The 15,494-nt window shown below is 39.1% G+C and overlaps 1 protein-coding gene across 3 annotated transcripts; it reads right to left on the bottom strand.

The window, feature by feature from the left end:
- Window positions 1–794: 794 nt before the first annotated feature.
- COMMD6 (COMM domain containing 6) lies at window positions 795–15,494 on the bottom strand. 3 transcript variants are annotated; one of them, XR_005884931.1, is made up of 5 exons: window positions 15,387–15,494; window positions 15,284–15,295; window positions 13,505–13,657; window positions 9,483–9,608; window positions 795–3,891 (listed from the first exon to the last, which is right to left on the bottom strand). XR_005884931.1 is itself a non-coding variant. In XM_040991283.1 (4 exons), the coding sequence occupies exons 1-4, from the start codon at window positions 15,426–15,428 to the stop codon at window positions 9,558–9,560; spliced, it is 258 nt and encodes an 85-aa protein (XP_040847217.1). In that variant the 5' UTR covers window positions 15,429–15,494; the 3' UTR covers window positions 9,440–9,557. The 3 variants fall into 3 exon arrangements, 2 of the variants coding, with proteins under 2 accessions (XP_040847217.1, XP_040847218.1); XM_040991283.1 differs by lacking the exon at window positions 795–3,891 and having other exon boundaries at window positions 9,440–9,608; XM_040991284.1 differs by lacking the exons at window positions 795–3,891; window positions 15,284–15,295 and having other exon boundaries at window positions 9,440–9,608; window positions 15,387–15,470.

The raw sequence follows: 15,494 nt of genomic DNA, 5'->3' as shown, positions 1-15,494 counted from the left end.
TCTCCAGCTCCAGACTTCAGTCCTGGTCCTGTCCTGTTATGGGCATTTGGGATATGAGCCAGCAAATAGATCTATTTCTAAGCCTTCTGAATAAAATCAAAAGCCATACATTTTAAAAATTCAAAAGTATGTTGAAAAAGAAAAAATCATTTTAAGGTAATAGATTCTCTAGGGAGTGTCTCCATGCCATTTAGCCAATGAGGAGGAATCCAAAAGAATTTGAAACAGCAGCTGGAAGTATTGCAAAAACAAAAACAAAATACAAAGATAACACAATCATAGCATCACCAACACATTATTTGTTAAAGCTGTTTGGTGATTTTGTGTTATGGCTTTTCATTTAAAGAGATGTATAGTAATGGTTTTACAGAGACTCTCACATCCAGATGTGAAGATACAAGGCAGTACACATCTCTGCTTTCAAATCAAAGATGAACTCCCAATGAAATTGTTAAATATGCCTTGACACTAGGATGCTGGACTCTCTGCCAATGTCCATATTTACAATGTCAGGATATACTTAAATAGCTGAATGATGGACATGACTGTTTATGAAGACTATATTATTGTAATAATATGGAGAAATCAGTGGGGGGAGGGGTGACAATTTGGGGAGAGAGGAAGGGAAATCCTAGAACCTATGTATCTTAAAATAATAAAAGAAATACATTTTTTTAAAGTTAAAGGATATTTCATTTTGTTTATCATATTTTTTTCATTTCATATCATATAGCACATGTGTTACTTTAAATGATACTTTGTTAAATTAGTTCTACTGCAAGTGATTTGCTATAGAATAATATATTTCTATCATATTTGTATATTTGATGTTTTAGTGTGATTATGTTTGTATTAGTTCCACTGTATTTTCAATGTTTAAAATTGTTACTTTCATTTCTTTGAAAGGCAGCAAGACAGAGAGAACAGAGATCTTCCATTCTCTGGTTCACTCACAAAATGCCAGCAGCAACCAGAGATGGTCTAGCCTAAAGCCTAGAACCTCAAATTCTGTCTAGGTCATGCGTGAGAAAGCAGAGACCCAACCAGGGAGTCATCACCTGCTCCTTCCTAGGACACGCATTAGTAAAAGGTCCTCCTTTGACTGATCAGAAATATTGTGTTTTGGGGGGATTTTGATTGCAACAAAGCGAGCTTTGGTCAGTCTTAGGGTTACTTGTGGGTGGCTGTTTATTTTGCTCAAAACAAAGGTCTAACAGTACCTAGTATATGACTCAAAAGCTCTGAATCGGATGTGGGTTTACCATCAGCCTTGACCCTTCTGGGTCAGAATGTTAATTTCTGCCTGAGCTCCTCAAACCTATTGCTTGCCTTATTATGGTTTAGAATCTGAGATCTGTGCTCGCTTTGGCAGCACAAATACTAAAATAGAATGTGAGATTTCCCTACCTCTTGCTAGTCTTTTCTTGATAATAATGATTTTTTAATGGCACATGGAACATTTCTTTGCTCTTCTCCTTGGTGCAGGAATATGAAATACAGTAAGACATGTAAGTGCTTTTCCTTAACAAATGTTCCTCCTGTGCTAAAATAGTAACTAGTCAAAGGATTAATAGCCTTTTTCTCCTGGGACACCTGTAATTCGAAGGAACATAAATCAAGAGCAAGTCCATTAAGATATGCAATCTATTATACTTAGTATTTCTGTGTGCTGTGGAGCAGTGGTTAAATCAACAGCTGTAATAGCTCCCTTATCAAATTTACATGGTACTAAAATCAGCACACTCATATGAAAATGTCACATGAAATAAAGTTTTCATTTAACTGATGACACACATAACAAATATTCAAGTCTGAAATGTTTTAATATTTAAATTCTAAAGTTCTTAATAAACATAGTAGAATGTACAGGATGTACAGGCAAAATTTATGCTAGCATTCTCCATTCAATATAATTCACGATAGATTAATATTAATGAAATAACCCAAGAGTAGTTAGTTTTTGCAGTAATATATATAAAGCTACATAGCAGGATACCGCCAGAATTTTTATTCTTGTTGTCCTTGTACAAAGAAGTTAACATTTCAGGCATGACTATTTATCATTTTTTAAAAATTTGCTTATTGATTTGAAAGGCAAGGTTCAGGACCAGCGGGATGGCATAATTGGTTACTTCTCTCCCTATGGTGCCTGCATCCCATGTGAGTGAATTTCAGCTGTTTCACTTAGGATCCAATTCCCTGCTAATGCCTGTGGGTGGCACATTTCACACACTGTGTCACAACTTGTTGAAGAATGAAGCATGTCCTCTGTGACTCCACTGGCACACTTGGAAACTGGCAGCTGGTGTCGCCTGTAGTTCGGGCCCCTCTCCTTTCCCTTTATGGCTGTCTCTTTCCACTGAATTCAATTGTACTTGAGTCCTATCAGCACAGCTGATAGAATTACCAAAACTTACCGTGGTTTTCAAGACCAGTGGCCTTCCCTTGAGCTACTTGGAATCATTAACTCGGGATTCAGTCATTTGTGCTCCAAGAAAATAAAGAGTACATAAATGTGTTACTAATCAAGTCTAAACTTTGCAATTCAAGAAACTAACATTTGGTTACAGTTTGTTTTATTGTGATTACAACATTGTAACCAACGTTGCAAGCCATTGATGAGAAATTCTCTTTTACTGGTGACAGGATATTGTCTGTGACATCTGTGTTAGGAAGGATCTCAGGCACAGGTCTCTTAAATAAAGTAGGATTATCTAGAACTATATGCTTACTTTCATACACAGTGACTGTAATGAGTAAAAAAAATGATTTGCTGTTATTTGTTTGAACTTCAGAATACTCATCTTCAATTGATGAGTTACAATCTACCCCACATCGTTGTCCAGTATGGTACACTGTACAGAGCTCTCTGTCTGGAACTCACTTTGTGCTTATTCCTTTCCTGTTGATGTTTTTAGAATGGCCTGATTTATTAGGTGTTTTTCTTGCCCTTTTTACTGTAGGTATTATTGCCAGACACTGCAGCACTTTTCAGATAAGCCATGTACGAAGATGGCATAGAAGTGAAAGAGGAACACTGAATCTGTAATATGACTGAAGAAAGAGTATATGAGCAAAGAAAGAGCAAGCAGTTAACACTGGAAAATGACAGCCAAAAATTGAGACATAGTCAGTGTGTCTCATAAGCACGGTAGCAGGGAGTGACAAAATTGATTAGCTGTTAGTTGTTCTGAGCAGAGATTTTCATGCTGCAGATGGCTGCTTGGAGCTTGCACAATTTCCCATTCTCAAATTTCATGTTCATTGAACATTCTTCTCATTTAAATTTCTTAAGAGTATTGTCTTCAGGATTTACTGTACTTTATATGTGATATCTGATGGTCACAACAACACTGGAAGTTGTTACCACTAATTTTCAGCTAAGGAAATAGCTAGAGACATCTCTATCAGAAACAATCCAGCCCCATCACATGGAAAATCCTCCCACACTTAGAAAACACACCTTTACAAGTGTACATTTTCCATTGGATGCACAATATTTAAACGCAGAATGTACAGAAACCCACAGACCCAACCCAAAGTCAGTCAGTTTTCCTACCTCTTACCTGCTGGTGAAGCAGGGTTGATGATGATGATGATGATGATGATGATGATGACACAAGTAGAATTCTCATTTGGAAAGAGTGCAGGAGTTACATGTCCACAGCAAAGTGGGGATTTTGGTATAATGAAGAATTTATGCCCAATGCCACATACATAATTTGATTTGTTTAGCCTTCAAAATGATTAAATTGACGAACTAGCCAATTAGATTTTGTGATAGTTATTAGATGTTTGACTTTCCCAGCAGACGGTTGATCCTATGGAACTGCCTTTGTATTAAGTGATGAGTGAAACATCTGGAGTACAGCAGATATTCCATATACATTCCTAAATGAACAATGAAGCAAAGACATAACCATTATGTTTGTCATTAAAATAAAACAAGTGGACTTCAAAGTATTTAACCAGTCTTCATTGAAATTGTTCAGGATGAATCATTCTTCTTAGGTGAGAGGCACTACCTGTTTAATTCTAGTTAGTAGGCCCACAGAGTTCTGTTAAATACAAATATTTATGATATCCTCAATAGAATGCTATCTATCATGTTTGTTACATCTTTGCTTATGTTCAGAAGCACAGAACTGGAAATTGGATTAATTATTTAATCATGGTCTTTGGTTTTACTTTCATTTTTAATCTAAGCCCCCTTTTATTTTAGGAATGTATTAATAGGATAAATATGAACCTATCAATCCAAAGACTTGACCATTACCAGGAGTTTATATCTACTGTGGTCTTCTCATATTCTGTCCCTAATGCCTTCCCTACTCATGATCTGGAGATCACCACTGTCCGTGATATTACTTTTATTCTTATTTCTTTGTTGAATAAGTTTTCACATACATAAACATGCTCAGATTGATAAATTCATTTATGATTTTGTGTGTGATTTAAAGTACCTTGATTATGGGTGATGGTCATTTGAGTAGGTGTCAGGTTTTAGCTGCCGGGAGCCAGAAGCTATGAGCATCCTTGAAGAGTTTTACTGGTGGAACTGCTGAGTCACAAGACATAGATAATCCAACTTTATAAGAAAATCCACATCATTTACCAAATTGGCTATACCAAAGAATACTCCCTCTGGTGATGTTCATGGTCCTCTTACCATTATCAACATATTTTCCCTGAAATGTACTTTTATTTTGTTGGGAAGTGCCAAATCCCTATAGAAATGTCAAAATCTCTGACTATATTTGTCACAACAACACTTTTCAATGATGGGAAAAAAGAAGAATGCAATGCCAGATAGTTTGAGGTTACACTAATGAATTTTGCATTCATGCTTTAGTATGTAAAACATTGTTTTACAATGATTATCACTGATACAGCTGGGATTTTATACTGCACAATCTCTTTACCTAATTTTTTTTCTTTTTGATTAGGAACTCTGGGAAGCCTTTAGTATCCACCTTTACATTCCATATTCAAATAATACTCCATACGTATATTTGTCTTAACATTGAGAGGAGAAAAAATTTGTTCTCAGATACCTTTTTTTCCTTTCTTACCTACAGTTACAGAACTCTTCTTTAGGCATAGAGTTGTTAAGAATGTTGATTCCCAGAATTTTTTTTTTTTTATTGGAAAGGCAGATATACATAGAGAAGAGACAGAGAGGAAGATCTTCCATTCAATGATTCACTCCCCAAGTGAGCGCAACGGTCGATGCTATGCCGATCCAAAGCCAGGAGCCTCTTCCGGGTCTCCCACACGGGTGCAGGGTCCCAAAGCCTTGGGCCGTCCTCGGCTGCTTTCCCGGGCCATAGGCAGGGAGCTGGATGGGAAGAGGGGCCTCCGGGATTAGAACCAGCGCCCATATGGGATCCCGGGCATGCAAGGTGAGGACCTTAACCACTTGCGCCACCGCGCTGGGCCCGATTCCCAGAATTTTTAACAAATATTGTAGGAAGTTCTGTCTTACATTTTGAATACTTGTTACCCCAATCTTAAAGACTTAGTGCCCAAAGTTTTATTGTTATGGTACTAAGAGGAACAAACTTAATCCAATTAAGATATTTGGGTGTGGAGCTTTTGTCAAGTATCAGATTGGTTATTAGGATAGGACCCCCCCCCCCATAGGAAAGCCCTGTGATAGTCTGTGTCCACACAGACACACACAGATGTTTACAGCATCTGGAACTCCAGTAGCAAGGACGCATTGACCAAATGATGACCAAATGGGACTCCTTTGGTCTAGGGCTGTGAATCTGACAACTGTCAGTTGACGAAATCTTTTCTCGTATTAAGTGCCTCAGGTATTCATTACAGTGAAACAAAAGGTTGACAGATAGGTCTTGTGATACAACTAGTTAACTCACTGCATGAGGTACCCACATCCTATTTCAGAGGGCATGGTTCAAATCCTGGCTACTCTACTTCCTGTTGGTGCACACTGTGCAAGGCAGCAAAGGTGCCCCATGTGCTTTAGTTCCTACACTCACATAGAATCCGGAGTGGAGTTCTGGGCTCTGGTTTTGCTCTTTGCCCAGCCCTGGTTGTTGCAGACATTTTTGGGAAGGAATCACCAAATAAAAGGGTGTGTGTGTGTGTGTGTGTGTGTGTGTGTGTGTGTGTGTGTGTGTGTGTGTGTGTATGCAGGGAAGAGCCAGGGGTTGTGGGGCCTGGAGGCAGCAGTGACATGGCTCAACAGACTAATCTTTCACCCACAAGTGCTGGGATCCCATATGGGTGTAATTTCACATCCTGGCTGCTTCACTTCCCATCTAGCTCCCTGTTTATGGCCTGAGAAAGCAGCATAGGATAATCAAAGTGGACCAGGAGCAAAGCACCCAGGACTAAACCAGCTAGGTTTCTTTGGTTTTTACCTAGTAATTACAGTTGTATCAAATAAGCGTAAGATGTTGTCAATGGGGCTGGCATGATGGCATGCAAGCTAAACCTCCACCATCACCACTGGCATTTCATATGGGAGCTGGTTTCAGTCCCAGCTGCTTCGCTCCTGGTCCAGGACCCTGCTTATGGCCTATGAAAGTAGCAGAAGATGGCCTAAGTTCTTGGACCTCTCCACCCATGTGGGAAACCCAGAAAAATTTCTTGCCCCAGCTCCAGCCATCGCAGCCTTTGGGGGAGTGAACCAGTGGATGGAAGATCTCTCTCCCTCTCTGTTTCTCCTTCTCTGTGTAAATTTCTTTCCAATAAAAGAAATAGAAGTTATTAATAGGGGAAATTGGGTGTGAGATACATTGGCTCTTTCTGTACTGGCTACACAATTTTTCTATAAATCTAAATATTCTTTAAAAAATACAAATTAAAAATCTAAAGTACAATTTAAAAAATTGTAAATAAGGATTCCTCTTAAGCACATTATAGTTACTAGGGTGAGTGTTGTATTAAGATGCTACATCAGTTGCCCATGCCCATATCAGTGCCAGGCTAAGTGCCAGCTGCTCCAACTTCCAACACAGCATTCCGCTAATACTCTTAGAAGCTGGCAAGGAATAATGAGTGACCAAGCTGGCCTATGGCTTAGGACACTGATACCCAGCTTCCACTGGCTACAACCTAACCTGGTGGTCCTAAATGAACTGAAAGGGAGGCTGGGAAATGCAGTCTTCCTCAAAAAAAAAAAAAAAAAAGGTTGAACATTTGGGTAGTTGGCAAATTTGTTTTACATACTTGTGCCTTTATTTCATGGAATAATTTCTAGGCTGCAGAGTTCTACAGGACACATAAATTCTTTTCAAAAAGATGATAATAATTTGTATGTCTACTGAGTAAGAACATTTAACACCATTCTTGATCTTCTAAATCTCCCTTTCATAAGTACTAAAAGTGTGGAGATTCAAGTAATCACATTTTTGTGTCTAAAGGACACAAATGACAGGAACTAATGTGGAATAAAGTGAGGCTAAGAAAGCCAGCAGCCTTATTCACAATGCAGACATCTGACAGATGCATGACACCTGGCAGATTTGCACCTGCAATGACCTTCAGGTACAATGCTACTTTGTGCTGAAAACACCAGATTTTACTGGCAGTGGACACGGTGGACAGTCTGTAAATAACAGTAACAGAAACAGGTGCATGCTAGGGTAGTGAAGGAGTAGTGGTCCATATTTCAATTTCATAATCCAATTTCAAATGTCTGAGCAAAGAAGTTTCATTCTGATAATCTTCATAATAAACAGATGCTATAAAACTAAATTTCTCTGGTTACTTGAATAAAAATCTACTGTCCTGGAGCTGGTGTGGCACAGAGGCTCAGCATGTGCATATCCCTTATGAGGGTGCCTGGGACAGATTCCTGCCTCTACTTTTGGTCCAGCTGCCCACTAATGAGCACTCAGGGAGGCAGATTATGGCTCTGGTCCTAAATCCCCACAATCTACATGAGATCTAGATGGAGTTTCTGGTTCCTACCTTCAGACTGGGCTGGCCCAGCTACCGTGGAAACTTGGCAGACATTCCAAGAGAGACATAAAGCAGAGGACCCCCTGTGTACATGCAAGAGCTGTTCATACGCCTGCAGTCATGGAAGGGCTGACCCTAGTGTCTGATGTGTTGTTATCCTTGGAATGTTGCCGATTCCTTCCTTCCCACAGTAGAGCTACTTGTCTACCCTGTGCTTGGAACTGTTGTGGGGTATTCTGACTTTGTGGAAACTTTGCTAATCTGTATTATGCACACCAGCTTCCCCACCAGGTGCACTATATTTTTGTAAAAGTATAAAAACCTCACTTTGTCTCCTTATGTCATCCTGTGACATGATGGCTGCTATGCTACAAGAATAAAAATGCAGTTCTGTACTACTTCGTATTCTCCATTTATTCATCACTAACAAGTAGTAGATAAAATATTCCTCTTTATGTCTGTCACTCTTGCTTTTCAAGTAAATACAAGTAAATAAACAGACTTTTTAAACATCTACTTTTCTGAGGTATGCATTGGCAGTGGACTGAACTGCCCCTTGGGACATGCACATTTCACAGAGCAGTGATTAGTTCAAATCCTAGCTACTCCACTTTGATTCCAGTTTCCTAATCATGCTCTGTGAAAAGCAGTAGATGTAATTTAAGGACTTGGATTTCTGACACTTACATGGAAGACCTGGATGAAATTCTAGGCTCCTGGCTTTGTTCTGGACCAGCTCTGGACACAATAACCACTTAGGGGAACGAATCAGCAATTTTGTTCTTTCTCTCTCAATGTGTGTGTGTGTGTGTGTGTGTGTGTGTGTGTGTGTGTGTGTGTGTGTGTGTGTGTGTGTCAGGGGTGGGGGGGTGGGGGGAGGGTGTGTGTCTGTTATCTCCCATTACTTTTCTTAGATTGTCATGATAACATAGCATACTAATCTTCAGCCTGTGGCATCAGCATCCCATATGAAAGTTGGTTTCTTTCCAAGATGTTCCAGTTCTTATCCACCTCCCTGCTGATGGCCTGGGAGGGCAAGAGAGGATAGCACAAAGCCTTGGGCCCTTGCACTCAAATAGAAGACACAGAAGCAACTCCTGGCTCCCAGCTTCAGACCAGTCCAACTCTGGCAATGTCAGCCATTTGGGAAATGAAATAGCAGATGGGAGATCTTTCTCTTTCTCTCTCGTAAGTCAGACTTTCAAATGAAATAAAACAAATCATTTTTTAAAAAAACTTTTGTAATTTACATATTCTTCACATATTCACTTCAATATAAAAATTGTTTATAAAATGTATTTCCATTAGGTGTAAAAAACTGTTGTTCTAATCATAAATCAAACACTGATGTTGCCTTCAATACATTACACTTATCTTTTTTTAATTGAAATATAATTAATACAGTATATACTTCTACCTGTTCAATGTGTCACTTTTAGTATAAGGCTGTGCATTGACTACTACTAAATAAATCGGTTGTCTCTTCTCATTATTTAAAAAAATGAAAAACAAAAGTGCAATATTTATTCAACAAATGTGATTTGAACCTTATGCAGTTCTGTTGCAGAAAGTGAAGTCTACCATTTTCAAAGCTCGGTGCTCATTTATCAATGAGATAATCATCACACAGTTTCAATAACTGCAGCAATTTCCTTGAACTGTCTGTAGAAATTCTGGAGAGAAAGAAGAAAACAATGTTTACTTTTGAAAGATATTTAACTGGCTTATCAAATTGTACCTATCTTATTATACTAAGTTTTACATTTTAATGCTACATTCTAACTATAGAAACATGCTTTAAGGAACAAACAGGTGCAACTTGGCAGTCAAGCAAGAATACTATTATAGAATTGAATAAGAAGCCCATGAGAAAGCTTTTCTAAAAACACAGATAAAGTTCTTTTTAAATTCATACCAGAAAGACTCATTAAACACCTAACACTGTCTTAGACACCGAAGATCAAAACAAGTCTATCTTGTGTTCCTGGCTCCAAATCATTGCAAGAATAGAGAAAGCCTGCGTTTCAGGTAGGAAGGCTGTACTGCTTAAGATAATGGATTCATCTACTGCAAGAGAAACCCAACAATGACAAGGGCTTACTTATATTCATTTGTTTTGCTGTCTTCTAAAAACGAAGCCTCTGTGGTGGCTTTCTCGTACATGCCATCTTCTTTTTAAAAATCTCAGCTAAGAGAAAGATAAATAAACCGTTCTTCTTTCCTCTATCACAAAGCTAGAAGTTAACTTAAAAGCTAACTCAGCAGTCAAGATATTCCCCAGTGATTTGCATTTTTGTACTACCCAAACTTGTTCCTATTTTTTTATTCAAACAACAATTATATTTTATCTAATAAATATGTAAATTTGTTACAAGATAAAGGCAGGTATAATTATTTCTTTAAAAATATATTTTATTGGTCAAAATCACAGCTAACACAAAGATATAAATTAAAAAGAAATCAAAGAATGTCCCATAGTTCTCAATTATGTAATAAGAACAACAGGCGGCTCGCTGGTTGGCTGTAAGCCATACAAAAACTATATTTAAGTTTCCCATTAGGGAAAATCTTCTTTACATATGCGGAACATATGTGTATATATACATGCACATATGTATATACCCATATCTCCAAGCATGCTAAAATACTGGCCACAGCTTCAAGTGGGTGGCACAGGAACTGTCCAGCCATTTCCTAACTGGTTGAGAAATCACCAATGGGGAACATCTTCCCTGCAGTTTCTAGCCCAGACAAGGAGGGGTCCCTTGTGAAAATCTTTGGTCTCTCCTTTCAAGATGCATCCCACCTTCTGGATCCCTCCTGGGAGGTGATTTCCCCTCTTCTTCTTTTCTCATTTGTTGGTTCACTTCAAAAATAAAATTTCTCTATCTACAACTGATCACTGGCTTTTTATTTTTATATTAATCTGGAGAAAGAAACTACCAAGTTTTGCCGGTAACAATACATACACAACAAAATATCATTCAGCCATAAAAAAAAAAAAAACAAGGAAATTCTCCTGTTTGACACAATATGAAGGATTATGGAGCACATTATGCATGGCAAAAAAGTCACTTGTATGTGGAAACCCAAAAGTTTAACTCATAAGAGCAGATACTAGAATGCAAGTTTTTAGGCACTTGGGTTTGGGAAAAATGGAAGAATATCACTGGTCATAACAAAAATTTCCAGCAATAAAACGAACTTGGGCAACTTTTGAGGTACAGTGGATTAAGTTACCTCTCGCTACACTAGTATCCTACACAGTGTGTCTTGCTATACCAGGCACTAATATCAAAGTGCCTGCTTTGATTCCAGGCTACTCCAGGATTCTGCTCTAACTGGTAATACACCTGGGAGGCAGCAGATGCTGGACCAAGCACTTAGACTTCCGCCACCCACATAGGAGATCTGCATGAAGTTCTTGGCTCCTGGCTTCAGCATAATCCAGCTCAGACAATTTTATTATTATTATTATTTTTAAGTCTGCTATCTAATACATATATGGTGGCTCTAGTTAATCATAGTGAATATTTGGTACCACTATTGTGGCACAATAGCTTTAGCCACCACCTGCTCTGTTTCTGATCCAGCTCCTTCATAAAGCTCCTGAGAAAGCATCAGAAGATGGTCCAAATGCCTAGGCCCCTGCATCAATTTAGGAAACATGGATGGAGCTTCAGGCGGCCATCCGGAGAGTGAAGAAGCAGATGGAAGATCGACCTCTCTCTGTAACTCTGCCTTTTGCACTACAAATAACATCTTTAGGGGCTGGCACGTGGTATAGTAAGCTAAGCCACAGCCAGTGCCTCCAACATCCCATACGGGTGTCAGTCCATGTTCTGTCTGCTCCACTTCCTATACAGCTCCCTGCTTAGCATCTGGGAAGGCAGTGGAGCACGGCTCAAATCCTTGGAGATCCAGAAGTTCCTGGCTTCTGACCAGCTCAGCTTTGCTGTTGTGACCATTTTGGGAGTGAAACAGTGGATATAAGGTCTGTCCCTCTGCCTCTCCTTCTCTCTGTAACTCTGCCTTTCCCAATAAAACAAATCCTTAAAAAATCTTAAAAATAAGAGTACTGTATACTTGAAATTTGCTGCAGGAATACATTTTAAATTTCTTTCCCACATACACATAAGAAAAGAGAGAACTATATGATGATGGTAATCATTCCACAATGTATACATACATCATTTCAATTTGGCACTATTACCTTAATAAAACCAGGAAAAAAATGAGTTGCTTCATCTGTGATTCCTATATATCCCCCCATGGGAGAAAAAATTCTAAAGATGTAATCAGAGAGTGGGAATACTGCATAAAAAAGAATGCCAGCTCTACGAATTATAAAATGGAAACATAAAAAAAAAGTTCACATTATTTTTGAAATTGGTATGGTCCTTATACTCAGTTGAAGGCTACTCACATATCACAATATACACATTTATACCCCCCCCCGTTTTTTTTAACCAAGTCCCAATTTCCTACAAGAGATTCATTAACATTAAAAATGCTGAATTTGTGACTACTATTTTCATTTTAAAGTGAGGATTACTTGTTTTCAAAGAAGCAAATGAAACGAAAACTCCTTAAAATACAGCGTATGGGGCAGGCACTTCCTTCCTGTTAGAATGCCAACTGAAATGCCTTGTCTAGTACCAAGAGTACCTAACTTCAGTGCCTGGCTCTGGCTCCTTACTCCAGCTTCCTGCTGGTAGAGCACCTGCGAGGTAGAAGGGGACTAGCCAGGTGACTGGGCCCCTGCCACCCGTGTGGGAGAGCTGGATTAAGTACCAGCTTAGCCCAGCCCTGGGTAGCCATGGCCACTGTTGGCATCTGGAGAGTGAACCATGGGTAGGACGGAGTGCTCTCTCTTCTTTATAATGTAAACAAAAATATATTTAAAGCTTTATTCTTATTTAACAGATTTACAGAGAGGAGAGACAGAGATCTGTCTTTGTCAAATACAAAAGACTTCCAGGTGTATACTCTGAAATGAAACATTTTGTATATTCCTTGGCTATGGAAAAAAAAGGCAGATTTATAATCTGAATAACTAAATATAAATATATACACAGCCATATGTATGTGTATGTATTATATATATTATATATTTCAGTTCCTTAAATCTAGTTAATAAAACCAGTCAACAAACAGGTTACTCTTACATTTTTCTTGTAACACTAGTCAGAAAATTCAATCAATACTATTCAAAGAAAAGGTTCATTTATCTTAAAAAAAGGCTCATTTAGCTCAACACTACTACATATTAAATCTAAATAAATAAATATACAACAGTTAAAAGCAAACAAATATGCTGCTTGAGAAGACAAAACTAAAGTAACCAAATGGCAGAGAGGACAAATTCAACACATGACAGTGAAATTTATTAAATTTATTAAATTCGCAAGGGAAAAAAATTTACATCTTTGTGTGTACTCATAAGTAAAAAGTGCATGAACTTGCAAATATAAACTATTAAGATTTTCCCTAAGAAATATTCTGTATATCTTTTTAGCAGCAACTAAGAAAAAAAACAAACCAAAATGGGGTGTGTTAAGTCACGAACCTGAAACTGTGGAATTGTCATTTCAAACGATCTGCTCTTTACTTGACCTGCAGGATCCATTACTTTCAGCATCACTGCAACATAAGGATACTTAAGAGATCTGCAGCTGTCCGAGCTCACAGCCATACCAAGTTTCCACTGGAAATCTATAAGCTGTCATAAAGCAGCACAAAATAATTCATTAGTAATAGCACTGAATGCAGACACGTTCTCAATTTCACTGCTCCACACTTATCCGTCATTTTCAATAATGGTCATAGTAAAAGCAAATATTTTCACTTAAAAATTGCCAGATGAATGATTATCAATGGAAAATAGAGAAGTAACAGGGCTATAAACTAATGGGAAGATAAAAACAAAATAATACCATCAGAGTCAAAAAGGAAAAAAGCAAAAAGTGAAAAACAAAACAACAAAAAGCTCCAGCAGGTGGCTAATGAAGTAGAAGATATGGTAGCAAGGTTTTCTTTAACAGGCTTAAACTTTGTTTCTGCACTTAAGGGGACTCCAAATGCTTTGGGGTATCTTTTAAAAGTGGTTAAATTTATTTAAATTGTGAGGTAAGCATGGATACACATGGGGCATGTTGAGGTATGGAAAGGGAAATGTTTCTGCCTTATATTCTGTTTGCAGAAAGAGAGATCGCCCTTGGGCATCACCAGTCTTGATATGATCCTGGGAATGGAGTGGTTTCATGATCCTATCCATGTTCCTAACTGAGGGGAAGTGTGTCATGGGGGAAATGATTGATTTACAAAGAGCAGAGGGAGTGTGGCTTCCAGTTCAGGACCCTAAGTTAATTACCTACCTATCCCATTTCATTCCCCCCTCAGAGATTTTTTTGTTTGTTTAGAGATCCAACTCTGAATCCAAGGATTGCTGAAGAGAGCAGAGTCAATACATCTTCTGTAGCTACTTCCTGGGATCCTGCCACCCAAATACAAGTCCTGGATTTGGTCCCCACTTCTGGCTTTGGTCCTTTCCTGGCCATGCAAATAAAGGCATAGCAGAAACTATTCAGCAAATGGATGCTCACTGTCTCTCAAGTCAATTTTAAAAATACACTTACTCCATCAACAACAAATTAGATAGCAAAGGTTCTTACTGTCTCCCAGAGTTCTGCTACCTCCCAGCGACCCTCAAAAGCAACAGCAAGACCAGCAGGAGACAAATGACAGAGCGTAGACAAGGGGCTTCTTTCAACCCTTACATTCTCAAGACTTCTTATCTCAGGTCTTTCCTACATTCTGTACGGAGCTGACTATCTCCTGACCTAAAATAACCTAGTTTTAGGGAACGACTGGGAAGTGTGTCGTGAGTTAATTGTCCTAAAAAAGGGTGCAACAGTGCAGGCACACTGTTAGCAAAGCAACAAGACTGATATTCTTGAAAACGTCAAATTCTTACTCTTAGCATTTAAAAACACATACTCTGATATAAATCGATTTTTTGGAAGACTAAAGAAAAATGTGTGCAGTGTGCTGTCAGTACATTTTCATACTCTCTTCCATAGCTATAACAGTCTAAAATGCTGGGTTTTGAACTTGGCGCCAAGGTGGTCCCATCACGGAATAACCATGCCTGGTCTGGGACTGGAGTAGGTCGCGGAGCGTAAATGACAGCGGCCAGTTGGCACCATGGCAGGTGTAAAGCGGTTAGAGCAACGCAGCAAAGCCGACTGAAGGTTCTTGGTTCTCGGAAAACGGAATGGGGAAAGAGCAGGGAGCAGGCGAAGGACAGCATCCCCCGCCGCTGGCGGGAGGCAGGACAGTCACTCACCTGGTTGGTGACCTGGAACGGAAAAAAAAAAAAAGAAACTTAGAGAAAGACCGTTCTCGCTCCCGAGCCCCGCAGCCCTCTCTCCTTCCAGGCCCGGACTTACTCTGGAGCTAGCATCCAGCACCGGCTCGCTGGTCCCCTCCATGGCCGGACCCAGGACTCGCGGCGGACACCAGCAGACACGCCCCCCGCCTGCCAACACTTCCGCTTC

This window comes from Ochotona curzoniae, unplaced genomic scaffold (assembly GCF_017591425.1).
Source record: "Ochotona curzoniae isolate NIBS_2020 unplaced genomic scaffold, NIBS_Ocur_1.0 contig_64, whole genome shotgun sequence".
In the NCBI taxonomy this organism is placed as follows: Eukaryota; Metazoa; Chordata; class Mammalia; order Lagomorpha; family Ochotonidae; genus Ochotona; species Ochotona curzoniae.
This window is presented reverse-complemented; position numbering and strand designations above follow the sequence as displayed.

Bases quoted from the DNA above. Each gene is read 5' to 3' on its own strand.
- COMMD6 (XM_040991283.1), bottom strand. From the start codon at position 15,428: ATGGAGGGGACCAGCGAGCCGGTGCTGGATGCTAGCTCCAGA. The intron at 9,609-13,504 runs GTTCGTGACTTA...CTTTCTCTCCAG, and splicing joins TGACAATTCCACAGTTTCAG to AATTTCTACAGACAGTTCAA.